This window comes from Triplophysa dalaica, chromosome 23, assembly GCF_015846415.1.
Source record: "Triplophysa dalaica isolate WHDGS20190420 chromosome 23, ASM1584641v1, whole genome shotgun sequence".
Lineage (NCBI taxonomy): Eukaryota > Metazoa > Chordata > Actinopteri > Cypriniformes > Nemacheilidae > Triplophysa > Triplophysa dalaica.
The window spans coordinates 9,731,920-9,748,412 of record NC_079564.1 but is presented as its reverse complement, the minus strand read 5'-3'; the positions used below and the strand labels follow the sequence as shown (position 1 = coordinate 9,748,412).

Sequence of the window (16,493 nt, the reverse complement as noted above, 5' to 3'; positions counted from 1 at the left end):
ATTTATTACAACACATACATTGGCGCTACTTTAGTACATCAGCCTGGAATGTAATACTCTTTTGAATTACAGGATTTATTTCAAAAGTAGAAAATTCAGTCCTGAAAGTCATAGGGTTAACTAAATCTATTTGACACATGCATATAAATTATCAAAGCTCCATATTGTTTGCAAATTTTCATGCAAAGAAATAAAAAACAAATGTTCACCCACTCAGGAAATAAAAATGAATGTTAACCGCATGACGTTAAGAGTGATCAGTAGTCTGTTGAACACTTATACAGTTTCACATCGTTTTAAATTCTTCCTCGCCACCTTTATTTACTGCTCCTATAAAGGAAGTTACGAAATTGAGCTGGGCTTTCGTTTCGTAACCGTCAGGTCAGTCTACAAATGAATATTTACAATAAAACTAAGGCGTGTATCACCGCATTAAGTCATAAGAAGGAATACAAGCTTTTACGAAAGCCAGTTTTTTTTCATAAAAGTACGAAATAACACCACTTGAATGTATCGCAATTTTAAGTGGTAAATATTTTTACAGAAAACAGTAAAAAAAGCTTGGGAAGGATGTCACGATTTACTCAAAAGTCTTACTTAATCTCAAAAGTTTTGAGAAGTATTGAAATCCGTACTATTGGAAGGTATATGAAGTAAGAAACTACAGTAAGAAACTGGCAAACCTGCTGCAAAAACATCAGTTTTACAGTGTACGTACAGCTTACAGTGAGTTTCTCATAAACCACTAGCTTTGAAGCAAGGTTAACGCACACGGAATAGGCAAAACTACCTCCGAGAAATACAAGAGAAACCGCAGAAGATAATGTTTATTTGGGAAAATGTCTTTTGACAACACTTTAACTGCAACCGCACTTACAAAGGATACTTGCACAGACGGAGAGAACAGCGAGGTGAGTGACGTTAACAGAATGCGCTCTATATTTGCAAGAGATAAAGGGGTTCGCAATGCTACAAACTTATGGAATATTAAATATATTCTGTTTACTATTTTTATATATTATTTCTTTGTCGATCTAGGAATATTATTCCATTAATCCATTAGGTTTATGTAAGCATGTCTTATATATATATATATATATATATATATATATAGAAATCAGAAATGACCGGGTAAGGTGCAGACGCAAAATCTGATTTCAGCCGATTTTAATATGGATACATTCAATCAATCCATATTAATATTTTCAAAACAAATATAATTTCTATTATCGAATAAGTCTAACAAATTTGCAGCTTTTTATTATTTTTGAATATTATCTCTCTTAAATACTAAATAGGGTGATTTAAAGATATATATACATATATATATATATATATATACGTATGAGAATACAATTTTAGCAAACAAAAATATGTTATTAATATTCATTTAAAAAAAGTTTGACTTCATTTTTCAGTTTCCATATTTAAGTTTATTTAACACATTTTACTACCACAATTATTGCACTTTTTCCAGGAATGAAAGAAAAATATGTTCTGAAATATGGTCTGTGTACTCTGGAAATGAGTTGCAAAATTTACACAATATAGGAACCTTCGAGAAGGAGAAATATCACATACACGTTTTAAACGAATTTCTTTTGTTTTTCGGGAGAAACTGGAAACTTTAAATTGGATGTTTTCATATTTAAGCATTCTTTTGTCAGAGAAAATATCTAAATTCTTTTATACATTCTTGACATGGTTAAGAGTTCGTCAAATTTAAGCTTTAGAACATTTCTCACTTTTAAACTCAGTTGGCCCAAGAAAAATGCGATAAAAAGACGTTTCCAGTCGACATGACACCGCGATTTGGGAAGTGTCCGTGTTGCCTGCGCTGTTTTCACACCTCCCTTTACTGCAGACGCCTACTCTCGGCTTCTTTTCAGGCGAGGCAATCAATCATTTTAAATATTATATACAAATATATTTTATATGCAAAGAAATCGGATTTATGGTGACAGCCTGAGCAAAAACAAGACAAATGAGTGATTGAATGAACACAGGTGAACCTAATGACTAATCAACAGAACGTGTAAAACTAGATAAAACAAGACAGGGCAAACAGAACCAATAATGAGTCTAACTGCTCCTGAATCACTCATTTGAGAACATAGGAGCAAGGAATACTGCATGTTGAACCTTGTTCATCGAGCTCTTCTTACCAGCTGCTTAACTTTCTTCGCTTTAGTGGGGTTCAAGGAGTAGGCAGAGGTGTATAAACTGTGCACCAAATCTGTGTGAGACCACAAAACTAACAGCTCAACATGCGGGCGCTGGTAACGCTGCTGACACTACTGCTGCTACAATATGATCCAACATGTGGAGCGACTGACCCGTAAGAACATTTATCATTATCCTTTTCATTTAAGCAGATATGCAGAATACTACACCGTCAAAAAAGTCACAAAAGCTATCACTGGGGCAGTACCATTTGAAAAAGTACAACGTCGCACATAAAGGGTCCATGTAGTATCAACGTCAAGATACAAAGTGTGTACATATTTGTATCTAAATGATAAAGGATAGATGTTTTTTTTAAAGGGCACCATCCCGGTGACCGGTTTTCTATATTTTTTTTGGGCACCGTAAAGTTTGAGGATTATTTGTCAGCTTTCATCAGGTGCTGAGGTTAAGTCATGAATGACATTCAAATAACATGTGTATACATAAATATCTTTTGAATTGGTCAGACTGCTAATTGATAATAAATACATGACTATATGAAATGCATAAAATTAATGTTTCGTTTTATTTGTTTAGCCTTTTAATTCACTCATTCATTTAGTTGAAATGCACCAACCAGTTAACATATGCAACGTATTCGTTTTAAGCCTTATTTCATTTCTACAGAGAGCTGCTGTGTAATGCAAGCACAAATTTGTGCATAATACATTTCCTCAATCGAGCACATGTGCACAATCATAAGTTACTGTATGCTATAAAAAGTGTTTTCTTTGTTTTCTTTCAGCACATACCTGGTGGCAGTCACTTCTCAGGCAGTCAGTGGCACAACAGAGACTCTGTGTGCACATATCCATGAGCCCAGTACAAGCCTTTCTTTGGTGGTAACCTTGACATCAAATAATGTAGATGTGACCATTCTTAAAGAGGGCTCTATTAGAAAGAGATTTTACAAGTGTGTGCCTTTCCAGGTCAGTATACTTCACATTACAGTAATTTTGTTATATTGTGGTCATTCTCTTTATTTGTATTTCATATGTTTTAAGTATTTTTCAAAAGCATGCAAGAAAATAAAGTAAATGAAGTAAATATTCAAATAGTCCTATAGTGGTATCTTTAATAGCCTGGTTGGACCATTTAGCAAAGTGAGTCTCTAGGAGCAAGATTTAGAAACAAACGTGTCTTTAAAGCTCTTCTTGTGCCTTACTTTTGATCTTTTAGGTCCCCGTGGTGCTTGTAGACACTGTGGCAACTGTCTATGTTAAAATTGAAGGCGCTGAATCACCACTAGACAAAAAAACTCAGATTCTCATAAAGCCTCCAATGAAGCTCATTTTGATCCAAACAGACAAGCCAATCTACAAACCAGGAGAAATTGGTAATGTAGTATTATTAGAAGTTATTCAATTGCAATGCCAGTTCCATATCAATAAATGGGATTTTTAACCGCATACTCTTTGTTCATATTATCAAGTTTACTCTCAATTTATGGCTTATGTGCTACTGTGTTGTTTACAATTGTCTTCCCCAGTAAAATTTCGCATCGTATCTTTGGATTCCAATTTCCTGATTCGCAATCAGAAGGTAAAATTAGTTTTATATCTATAACCTTTTTTGTCTACAGCATAGTCAGTAATTTTCTGTAATGGCCAACAGCAAGAAATTATTTTCTGATGAATTAAGTAATGTTAACGTGCGGTCGGAGTTTGAATGGCTTTTATGCCAGAGTTTCAAACATTGTCACTCTCATACCAGGGATCAAACTAAATATTTTTCTGTTCTTTTGCTTTTCAGTTTCAAACAGTAGAGCTCCGGGTACAGTATAAAATCCTTTAAGCACAAGTTTATGTTCCCTTTCTGTCAATCTCCCTGTTATGTTGAGATGACAATATGGGATTTGAACTTGCCCACTCGCAGTGGACGTTCACTCCATCTGAGGTGTAGCCTCCCATGGCGCCTCACTGGCAGACATCGCAGAGATCTATGCCAAACAATTTAGCAAGATTCTACAAGCTACCCGTGGAGCTGGTGTCAGCCTGTATCTTCCATGACACTAGCAGGTTAGATTTGTGTCTGGCTTGGCCTAGACCTGCTTAAGTGCCTTCTCCCCTTCACTAGGTGAGTGAGAGGGGAGATTTAGCCATCCCTACTTCCCTCGGGTTACAACAGCATTCCATCCACAGCAGCAACCTGGTGGCGTCTGTCAGGATCTTCTACTGAAAGGCTGAATGAATGGTCAAGCCTTCTTTTTATACCCATATGTACGAGGCGGAGACTGGCATGTGGATTCCATTCGCCCATTTCATTGGCCTTATGAAATTATGATTAGAGTGATGGGTTCTCTAGTTCAAAGCTCCATACTGTCATCTCATTCCCTCCATCATTGAACAACTTATGTTTAAGTTACGAATGTAACTCCATTTGTTTCTTATTATTTTTATATATATATATATATATATATATATATTATTTCCAGCTGTGCTTGGTTTCATTACACTGGGTTTCTTCATTATGTGCCACTTTTAGGATCCTAACTCGAATCGCATTGGTCAGTGGTTGAATCGGCCCACCATGGATGGCATTTTAGATCTGTACCACCGCATGACACCTCAGGCTGCTGAGGGCAACTACATCATCACTGCTTGGGATGAGAAGAACCAAGAAACAACACAATCCTTTGAAATTAAAGGATATGGTTAGAACTAAAAATCAGCTTAAAAACAGGACAAATCATGAAACTTTCAAACTCATCTCCTCTTGTTTCTTGTAGTTCTGCCTAAATTTGAAGTCAACGTGAATCTTCCAACCGTTATAACTCCCACAAACAAAGAGTTCATACTAAACATTTGTGCTCGGTAAGCATTTCTGTAGAGAACTTTGATTTATGAGACCAATGGTATTGTCTTTTACATCTCATTTATCTGCAATCTTTTTTTTTGTGTAGATACACCTATGGGAAGGGCGTGCAGGGGTCTGTGGCTGCTGAAGTGTGTGGAACAAACTATATCTATAACTGGTATCGCCAAAGTGCACCTAAAACATGCAGAAACTACGTCGTAAAGGTTTGCTACACCCTATAAAATACTTTAATTATAATTAATTTTCCTGATTCAATAAGGTCTGCTTTATGCTGCCACAGTTAGACCCAATAAATATCATTGTTCAATAAACGGCAGAGAAAAGCTTCTCGCACCATGTAACATGTCTCAATTATTGTAACTTCATGTCAACGATTTTTGTTTAGACCGACAAGACTGGCTGTGCCTCTCAGGAAATAAATTTGTCTGAATACGGCATGAGTCCAGGAGGATATTTTCACATCAATTACAAAGTAGAAGAGGATGGAACGGGTAAGAGTTTCAAACAAAACTGCTCTTCTCCATTGAAGTTGTCCTAAAAGGACTAATGAAACATGTTCTTCTGGTTTTCCAGGGATTGCAGTGGAGGGTTCAGCCGGTGTTTCTTATAGCAGTGACGTCATCACAGTTTCCTTTGTTGATGCAGCAGATGTATACAAACCTGGGATTGCCTATGAGGGAAAGGTTGGACGATCATGTTTTTTTTTCAAAGCCAGTTTATAATAAAAGATGCAGTCAAGTACCCGCATCACAAGATGGTACCAAAACTGTCACTTTAAATTCCATGTTTTTCTTCACACGCTTTTGACAGGTTCTGGTCAGTGATGTTTACAACAAACCCCTGAAAGGTCAAAGAGTGCATCTCATTGTAAACTACGATTTTAAAAGTGTGAATATGACTCTTACAACAGACAGCAACGGCACAGCTTACTTCTCTTTAGACACCGCAGTTTGGTCAAGTCAATCTGCTTATTTACAGGTTGGTGCTGTTTTTCAACATTAAATAAATGACAAACATCCTGCTACTGCACGTCAAAGTTATATAATGTATTCATCCATTTACATTAGGCTCGCCACATTGAGGATAAACTCCAGAATGGTTTCTGGCCAACAGAAAGATCTTTTAATGGAGGCAATCTTTCGTTAAGGCCGTTCTACTCTAAAAGCAAAAGTTTTCTAAAGATAATTTCGACTTTAAACCCATTGAGTTGTGCGATTGATGCAAATGTGGAGTCCAGTTACATCATTCAGGGCAGTGCACTGAAAAAGGGACAGAAAATACTGGATGTTTTCTACATGGTATGTATAACTCTAAATGCATGTACAGTAGAACACTAAATCTAAACAATGTTTGGTTGCATTTCATAAACTTTCACACAATATTTTTCCACCTTGTGTGTCACAGGTCTTTTCGAAAGGCAGTATGGTTCAAAATGGACTTGTCTCTGTCAACGTGCAGTTGGGAATGGGTAGGAAATGGTTATTGCAGAAAAAGCACAGTAATTATTGTACTGTTGAATGTTCGAAGAACCTCCTTTGCTTTCGTTGACCGGTTTCTTCACTTTATTTCAGAAAACAAAGGCAAATTGTCATTCACATTAAAAAAGACCACAGCCCTGTCTCCATTCGCCCAGGTGGCGGTGTACACAGTTCTTCCTAACGGAGAAACTGTAGCAGACAGTTGGAACTTCCCCATCGAACAATGCTTGCCAAACAAGGTCAATAAATACCACATGAAATGCATTTAAAATGCCAATCTTTAATATTATTTATTCAATAATGCTTCGTGTATGATTAACGTGTATCTGTGCTCCAGGTTTCCTTAACTTTCTCATCTTCCACGGCTCTGCCTAAAGACACAACGACTCTAAACCTGAAAGCCCAGCCTGGCTCCCTTTGCTCCGTCAGGTCCATTGATCAGAGCGTACTGGTTTTAAAACCAGAGGCTCAACTCAACGCTGCCTTTGTAAGACATATTCAACCGATGAATATTTTAAGTTTTTGATTCTGCAATGTCAATTCATCCTGTAAATTAACTTGAAATCTGTAGGTTTTTGGAATGTTACCAGTCCAAATGTTGGGGGATTACCCCTACCAAGTCTGGGAAAATGAAGATCCCTGTATACCTAGAGACTGGCATCCAGTAGACCCCCCAATACTGATAAGGGATCCAATTGGTCCCCTATTGCTGGCGAGAGAAAGACGCTCACGCTTGTATTACCCTTATTACAATAGAAACGATGCACACAGTACCTTTAAAGTAAGATATCATATTCTCCACTTTCAGTGGTTGGTTTTTGTTAATCATTCACTATCCATTTAAAAATGAGACCTGATGCTTGCTTCTAGGCAATTGGAGTCAAAATTGCTACCAACTCTGATGTGAAGGAACCTGTTAACTGTTATGGAACTATTCTTATGAGGCCAGATATGGGTGAGTAATTTCATCTTGGTTTCGAAATTCTGTAGTTCTCTTTCCTGCCACTTTATCTGCTCAAATAGTTGCAGAAGCTGCTGTTCAACCCGCTGCAAGAGAAGAAATTATGGCTGTTGGTCCACCTGTGGAAAAATCTGTTCAAAATTCAATCCGCAAGTTATTTCCGGAAACTTGGATATGGGATCTTGTGCCTGTGGGGTGTGTAGTTTATGCTAAACTTATGATGCCTCCCTTCATTTCTAACACACAAATCGATTATACTAGCATGGATATGTTTATTCATTAGGAGGTCTGGATCATTGACTCTTACAAAGACCGTTCCTGACACAATCACTAAATGGGCCACCGACGCTTTCTGCACGTCTTCTGTTGGTTTTGGCGTGGCACCCAGCACTGCTCTCACTGCCTTCCAGCCGTTCTTTGTCAGCCTCACGCTCCCCTACTCTGTTATACGTGGAGAGGAGCTCTCACTCAAAGCCACTGTATTCAACTACCTCCCCAAATGTATTATGGTGAGTCACCTGATTAATTCTTATATGCACAGGACTAACATTTAATGTTTTATACACCAAAACAATTCTGTAAAAAAATAATTTTCTGTCAGGTGGAGTGACAGAATTATACCATGAAGTTTTTCCTACAAAATTAGACTATGGATGTGTCAAAGTTTTTCTGCCAGATTTGCTGTCTTCTGAAATTTTTCATTTTGATAAAATATAAAAATAAAAACGTTGTTAAATCTTCTGGCCGCCAGAAGTAAAATGGCTTTTTTCCATGTAAAATCTAGTTTCCCCATTTCTTCTAAATTTGTCGTCCCTTCTGTTACTATGCATTTTCTTTTCTTACAGATGTTTTTGACCATTTCAAAAATATATAAAATGTTAAAGGAATTTATTCTTTTACAGATTATGTTAAAAATAACTGTCTTTGTGTTATAACGTACAGGTGAAGGTCACGTTGGAAAATTCAGAAAAGTTCTCAGCTCTGCCTTGTAATGGCTGCAATTACACTCAATGTCTTTGTGCTGAAGAGAGCAAAACCTTTGAGTGGACGGTTACAGCAACGGTTCTGGGTAAGTGTGTATATATATGAGCACAACCAATAAAACATCTTTTTTTTTATGACAAGATGGCAGCATTTATAGAAAATATGTACTGGCAATGCCCCACCAGGCATTTGATGGCTACACTGGTATGCATTTTGAACGTTGCATGAAATGCCAATGATTGAATCATTAGTTCACTCCTGAAATTCCTACTATGGAAACTTATTTCATAAAAAATGTAAAACATATGATTCAATTATTGGTATACCTTTTATTTTAAAGGAGTAGTTCACTTCAGAATTCGCCCCATTGACTTTCCGTAGTAATTTTTATTCCTACTATCGAAAGTCAATGGGGCCGTATTTTGAGGTGAACTACTAACATGTAGAGTAAAATAAATATCCATGCAAGGACGGTGTTTACTTGTGACTCAATTTGTATATTACAGGAGAGGTGAAGGTGACTGTGAAAGCTGAGACCATGAGGACTCAAGAACGATGTGGGAATGAGGTTGTGACTGTGCCAGAAGGACGCCGTATTGACACTGTGGTGCAGTCGTTTCTGGTCGAGGTGAGCCTTTCTAAAACGGAAGTTATAGCCTTAGAATTCAGCATCCTGGATTAGTTAATAAAGCTGTTCTTTGCAATAAGTCCCTTTTTTTAAAAAAAACATCAACAGGGCAAAGCAATTGTTGCCTATAGTGTAGGCTACTACACAGAATTGTCAAGGAAATATTGCTGGTTAAGAAAAGTCTTTCTGCAAAATAAATGTTTTATTGATAACTAAAAGGATATAAAGAATTACATTTCGTCAAAACAATAACTGAAGTTTTTTATTTGTCAGGCTGAGGGAGTTAAGCAGATTATCACTCAGAATGAACTCCTCTGTTTAACAGGTTAGTAAAATTGTTCGTCCTCTTAAATAATGTTCCAGGTTCAAAACAATTTAAGCACTATGGGCATGTGACATACCATCAGTTAACACAAAAAATAAATCCTTGATACCCAGGTTTGACTAGAAAAAAGGACCCACCTCCAAAGGGATAATTTGGACAAAGTACAAATATTAATCCACATAATCATATTAATGAAGTTAAATGCAAACTGCATAGTTTAAACCCTCTGTAATTGTTGTATTTTGTGTAAGTGACACATGCTGTTTTGAAAATTGAAATATTCCTTTATACAGAATCTGAAAGTCAACGATCATCCTCACCGTATTGATAATAAAGCACCATATAGATTATAAAGCAACAGAGACGTATCATTGACTTAAATTATATTTCTGTTAGGTAACCAAGTGAACACAACTGTCTCTCTTAAACTCCCTGAAGTTATTGTCAAGGATTCTGAAAAAAGCTTTGTCACTGTACTGGGTGAGTTAAATTTTTATACACACACTATTAATATCCACCTCATGCTATTTATTGTATGGACCTCAGGACATGTGTAGACATGAACTGCTCCTGACTACTGTTTGTGTCACAGGTGATCTGATCAGTCATGCTTTAAAAAACATTGCTGATCTGTTGCGTATGCCTTACGGCTGTGGTGAGCAGAACATGCTGAACTTTGCACCCAATATTTACATCCTTCAGTACTTGGAGAGCAGTGGACTGCTCACGCCTGATATTTTGGCACGAGCTAAAACTTATCTGGAGACTGGTGAGAACTAAGACTTGTTCTGGGTTTAGAGTATGCCTCATACAGTCGCCACATTTCGGCAGACAGAAAAGGAGTCAAAATCATTTCAGTGAACTTTAGTCTATAGCGGGGTTCCTCAAATCTTACCCTGGAGGGCCGGAGCACTGCAGAGTTTAGCTCCAACCCTGATCAAACTTGCATACCTGTGATACTGAACACCTTAATCAGCATGCTCAGGTGTGTTTGATCAGGGCTGGAGTTAAACTTTGCAGTGCTCCGGCCCTCCAGGGTAAGATTTGAGGAACCCTGGTCTATACCATAATTGAGCATAAAATGATTACAGTAAATCAAACTTCCAATCTAGCAAAATGGAACTTCCTGGAAGACTTAATGTTCTAATATTTGATAGCAAGTCTACAAATGATACAAATCTTTTATTTCAATCAAAAATTCTAAAACCTTTCCGATTCTGAATATTGCTTACTCATAAATGCAGCACTGTGTTTAAATGAGGCAAAAACTTGAGCAATTCAAGTTACTGTTTTTTTTTTTTTAACAGGCTACCAAACACAGCTGAATTACAAACATTCTGATGGATCTTACAGCGCCTTTGGGAACAGTGATCCTTCTGGGCACACCTGGTCTGTTTAGAAACAATGAAGCTACTTCTATATTTATACTTTGACTATGTTGCACAAAAAAAGTATAGTTTTGGAAAACTTTTTTTTATACTCTTCAGGTTAACTGCATATGTGATGAAGATTTTCGAAGGGGCAAAGAAACATGTGTTTGTAGATGAAACCAACATCGATCAGGCAAAGAATTGGTTGGGTCAGCTCCAGCAGGGGAATGGGTGCTTTAAAACAGTGGGCATCCTTTACCACAATGAAATGAAGGTAAGAATGGAAACCTTTAAGCAAACTTAAAATTAAAAGGATTGCTTTTGACAGCTCAGATGAACTAAACATTCAGATCTCCAGGGTTGTTGGGCTGTTGTTGTTGGATAACATTGTACATCACTAATGTGTCTGCTGTAATGTCTCTCTGCCTTGTTTCTTCATTCACAGGGTGGTGTCAGTGATGATGTCACTCTCACCGCATACATCGTTGCAGCTTTTCTGGAACTGGGCATGAAAACAACCGTGAGTGATTTATGGAGTCTTAACAAACTTGAAGGCCTGTGGCACACCAAACATATGTTAACGTATGAGCTTTTCACCCATTTTGACAAGCTTCTCTATTCATATTGCTTGCATTGATAGCAGGGTTGCGGTGTAGCTGCAAATAGAGATATTAGACAGTAAGGTTGAATCTCTAAAGATGTTTGAACAGGATACTACTGTCTATACAGTCCTCTAAATTTGACTAAATCCAGATGATTTAAACTGAACCCAAACCCTGAAGTAGGCTGTCGCTAAATTGTGTAAAGTACACTTCAGAAAACATGAACACTTTGGTTTTTGAATGTTCATGACTGGCTTCAATAGTTGGCTTAGCTATACACAATGTTTGTGTGTGTGTAGTGTGACATGAGCCTGACTTCATAAAGAAAATGAATCTAACAGAGATTTGACTATTGCATGCTCTAAGGATCCCATGGTGAAGCAAGGCCTTGTTTGTCTGAAAGAAGCTTCCAGCAACCTTGACAACATGTACTTCACTGCCCTGGTCGCCTACACATTCACTCTGGCTGGAGACCAAGAGATGAGACAGAAACTCGTCTCCAACTTGGACAATCGAGTCAAGAGAGATGGTGCCATTCCGCTCAAAACATTTTTAAAATAATTTTCTATTCAAATTAAGAAATCAAACCAAAAGTCCAGTCTCATGGGCTCTTCTCATTGTCTTTTCAGGTGTTGGCCGATATTGGACTCAGACAAATGGGAAACTGACAGGCTCTTTAGATGTAGAGATGACTTCATACGTGTTGTTGGCGCTTCTCTCTGGGCCAACACTGCCATCATTTAAACTGGACTATTCTGCTACCATAGTGCACTGGCTGGCCAAGAGGCAAAATGCCTTTGGAGGTTTCTCCTCTTCTCAGGTACTGTACTTTCAAGGCACTTTATTCATTCATAGTTCATCTACAATGGTTCTCCGTCAAAGGGTATAAACCTAGCGTTTCAATATGTAGGCCTATGCTGTTTTGACAAAACGTGTCATTTGCTTCCTTGCCCTCTATGAACAGGACACTGTGGTGGCCCTCCAGGCACTTGCTAAATACAGTGCTGCCACCTACAGTCCAACAGGATCCGTTGTTGTCAATGTGACCTCCCCCTCAAGCCAGAAATACAACTTCATTGTCAACCAGAGTAACCGACTGCTTTACCAGGAGAGACCGCTGCTGCCACCTACAGGAAGCTTCACAGTCGCTACACGAGGCCAGGGCTGTGTGTTTGTGCAGGTCAGGAAGATGCCAAAAATGCTTTTCAAAAATGAAAATTTACTAACCCTCCTGCCATGTCTAATGTAAATTATGTAATTGTTTCGGCTGAATTAAAACAAATTATTTTTTTGAAATGTCAACATGTTACTCCATTGGGTTTATAAAAGTCTTCAGAACAGAAATGAATTCACATCGCCTTATAAATCATAATGGAAAGTCAACATCTTAGGACACGCATGAACTATTGAGTTCTTGTGACAAGATGTCCTATAATATTTTGTCAAGATCCTTTTTTGTGAACCGTTCATTTACCAGCTACTGAAATGATGTTAAATGTGGCCTTGCGCATCACCTTATTTTGTTTCCTTTTCTCAGTTTTCCTTGCACTACAATGTCCTGCCCTCTAACTCCTTGGCCTTCACCATCAAAACTGATGCAACTTCAACTTGTCAAAGGAAACAGTACTATACTGTTACGTTAACGTTTACACTCAGGTGAGCAGCAGCTTTACTTCATTCACGGATCAGCCCTCATAAGTTTAAAACATGTTTTTTTTTTGTCTAATAATGACTCAACTCAACTCAACTCAACTTTATTTATATAGCGCTTTTTACAATTTTCATTGTTACAAAGCAGCTGTACATGAGACACATTTAATACAAGTATGAATTCTAAAGCAGCCCCCCCGGCCAGGCAGATAGTGCAAAACAATATGCAAACGGTGGTGAGGAACCCAAAACTCCCATCGAGAAAAAAAACCTCAGGGGAACCCAGGCCCAACCAGGGGATTCCAGTTCCCCTCTGGCAAAAGCTGCTGCCTCTGCACAAGCTCATCAGTGCTTGCACAACAAGGCTTAATAAAAATATAAAAATTAAAGATTATCATTAACAATCTAATAGCATTTGAAATGTTGTAGAAAAAAACAAAGTTGTCGCGTCCTTTATCCAGCTCTATCCTCTTAGCACTTGTCAGGTCACCGCTTCCCATTCTCAGCTCTGCCATCAGGTCTGGGCATGAACTGCATCCTGCGGTAACCTTGGAACAAAGAGACAAGACTGGCTGAGAGTAGAGTACTGTTCTGCACTCTTTGATGCAACAAGTACATCATTTGTTGTTGGATGTGTTCCTGGTTCCGGTTGATCTAAATAATGCAGCCTAAATCCTCTGTGGATTAATATTATGGAGGTGTAGTGTATGCAAGATTAAAAAGATGAGTCTTTAGTCTAGATTTAAACTGACAGAGTGTGTCTGCCTCCCGGACCGTGCAGGGAAGAATATTCCAAAGTTTAGGCGCTAGATAAGAAAAGGATCTACCACCTGCACTTGATTTTGAAATTCTAGGTATTACCAACTGACAGGACCCCTTAGAGCGTAATGTACGTGGTGGTCTGTAATACAATAGAAGTTCATTCAAATACTGCGGCGCTAGACCATGTAGGGCTTTATAGGTAATAAGCAAGATCTTAAAGTTAATGCGATGCTTTATAGGTAACCAGTGCAAGGTTGACAGAACCGGGGTTATATGCTCATACTTTTTTGTACGTGTAAGAACTCGAGCTGCCGCGTTTTGAACCAGTTGCAGTTTTTGTAAAAGGCCCGCAGGGCAACCACCTAGAAGTGCATTACAGTAATCTAGTCTTGATGTCATGAATGCATGAATTAATTTCTCTGCATCTGACAGTGACAGCATATGACGTAATTTAGATATATTCTTAAGATGGAAAAATGCAATTTTACAGGTGTTTGCGACATGGCTTTCAAATGAGAGAGTACTGTCAAATACAACGCCAAGATTCTTAGCTGATGACGAGGATTTTATGGAGCATCCGTCAATCGTTAAGCAGTATTCTTGGTTGTTACGCATAGCAGTTTTCGGTCCAGTAAGTAACACTTCTGTTTTGTCCGAGTTTAGTAGTAAAAAATTGTTACTCATCCACATTTTTAAGTCAACTATGCAATCCTTTATTCGATGAAACTGCTGGGTTTCATGAGGCATCGAGGAAATATAAAGTTGAGTATCATCAGCATAACAGTGAAAGCTAATTCCGTGTCGCTTTATTATATCTCCTAGAGGTAGCATGTATAATGCGAAGAGCAGGGGTCCCAAGACTGAGCCCTGTGGTACACCGTACTGGACTTGTGATTTGCGGGACACCTCATTGTTTATTGCTACAAATTGAAAACGGTCGGATAAATAAGACTTAAACCATTTCAATGCTATTCCGTTAATGCCGACGTAATTTTCGAGTCTATGTAGAAGTATGCTGTGGTCAATGGTGTCAAATGCAGCACTGAGGTCTAGCAGCACCAATAACGAAATATGACGCTAATTAATAACAATTTTGCTACAAATATATGTATATTGTTAAAGCACTAAATGAGTGCCTTGAAATTCAATTAATCACTGTACGGTTTACAAGGACATGTACAATATTTTCAAGGTTTAAAAAGTATATTAGACCATAAAAGACCTTCGAAGCCCTCATTACAGGAACAGACTCTTCTATCAACGGTTCCTTTTGTTTGCTGTTTATCAGGCCACATACAGAAAACTGAACTATATTTGTGATTGTTGGTGATATTGTTACAGATATAATGGTCCACGAGGAGAGACCAACATGGTGATCATTAATGTGAAATTGTTGTCTGGATTTGTGCTGGATTCCTTGTCTCTACAAACTGTGAGTGACACTTTCAGGCCTTCAGTCTTGTTTTCTTATCTCAAGCTCGGCAGCGTTTTATTGTTTTCATTGGTCTCTGTCTATAGCTTCAGCAGGATTCAAGAATCAAACTTGTGGAGCAGAATGAAGGGCATGTCATGTTGTATTTAGATGGGGTAAGTCTAAATGTAAATAGAGGAATTTTAAAATGGATTTTGTCATTTGAATATAATTGATATGAACATCAGGTGTCTTTCTTTTAAGATGAAAAAGGATGAGGAGAAATCCTTTACCTTGATGCTTTTGCAGAACGTAGTGGTGAAGAACCTGAAACCAGCTGTGGTGACTGTCTACGATTACTACAAGACTAGTATGTTTTTTTACATGTCATTTTTATTTTTGATATTGAAGTGTAAAGCAATGCTTGAAGGGTGGTAAATTTAGCCTGTAAATATTTTGAGCTGGGCAATAAACATGTTTTAAACTAATTGTTCTTGCCAGATAAAATTTATTTGATGTAAATTTTAAATGGGTTTAATTCCTCAAAAGATGCCAAGTATACTGTATGGAATCTGCATCAAATTTGACAGCGTATGCATTTTCTTATAATATAATTGAAGTTGATTATGCAATTTACAGTAAAGTCCTGTTTTTGTAAATCCCTGACACAAATATGTAGATGTCATATACTTTTGGTAAACTGCAGGTTTAAAGCATTTTTTCTTTTTTAGGTGACGGTGGTGAGAAGCAGTACACCTCCCCATGTTAAGTAATGTGTCTCTAAGTAATTGTTGACAATTTGAAACGTGTATTTACATAAGTTCCATTTGTCATTTTTGAGAATTGTGAACTTAAAATTGAACGCTTAATTGTTGTAGACTTTGAAAGTCATGTGACTTATACATTCTTATTAATTTAAAGTGCTGTCACTGGACAATCCAGAGGTGATATTCAATGGTGTGACTTCATTTCATCAGACCTTCAAGATCAAGGATGGAATTAATACTGCCGCATGATTTGTTCTTATATCTTCTGAATTTCTTAAAATCAGAATATACTGATGACATGCTACTGTGTATATGAACTGTAAATGATAATCAAAACCCAGCTTTATGACCTCAAATGATTCAGATGATTGCAATGATGCTATTAAATCGTTTCTGCTTCTAAATCATGTGTCCTGTAGTTTAATTTATTACAACACATACATTGGCGCTACTTTAGTACATCAGCCTGGAATGTAATACTCTTTTGAATTACAGGATTTATTTCAAAAGTA

At 37.5% G+C, this 16,493-nt stretch overlaps 1 protein-coding gene across 1 annotated transcript; it reads left to right on the top strand.

Moving 5' to 3' along the window:
• The first annotated feature begins 2,129 nt into the window (after window positions 1-2,129).
• LOC130413138 (alpha-2-macroglobulin-like protein 1) lies at window positions 2,130-16,016 on the top strand. Its single transcript, XM_056738122.1, has 35 exons — window positions 2,130-2,338; window positions 2,972-3,155; window positions 3,406-3,562; window positions 3,716-3,768; window positions 3,979-3,999; window positions 4,711-4,879; window positions 4,955-5,039; window positions 5,129-5,246; window positions 5,429-5,534; window positions 5,617-5,726; window positions 5,854-6,021; window positions 6,111-6,341; window positions 6,448-6,511; window positions 6,615-6,760; window positions 6,859-7,008; window positions 7,093-7,302; window positions 7,392-7,476; window positions 7,545-7,677; window positions 7,766-7,991; window positions 8,425-8,551; window positions 8,973-9,094; window positions 9,368-9,419; window positions 9,816-9,899; window positions 10,012-10,188; window positions 10,727-10,808; window positions 10,907-11,063; window positions 11,235-11,309; window positions 11,758-11,920; window positions 12,021-12,211; window positions 12,356-12,571; window positions 12,929-13,047; window positions 15,145-15,235; window positions 15,322-15,390; window positions 15,479-15,584; window positions 15,946-16,016. Exons 1-35 carry the CDS (start codon window positions 2,268-2,270, stop codon window positions 15,981-15,983), a joined length of 4,356 nt encoding a protein of 1,451 aa, XP_056594100.1. The 5' UTR covers window positions 2,130-2,267; the 3' UTR covers window positions 15,984-16,016.
• The last annotated feature ends 477 nt before the right edge of the window (window positions 16,017-16,493 follow it).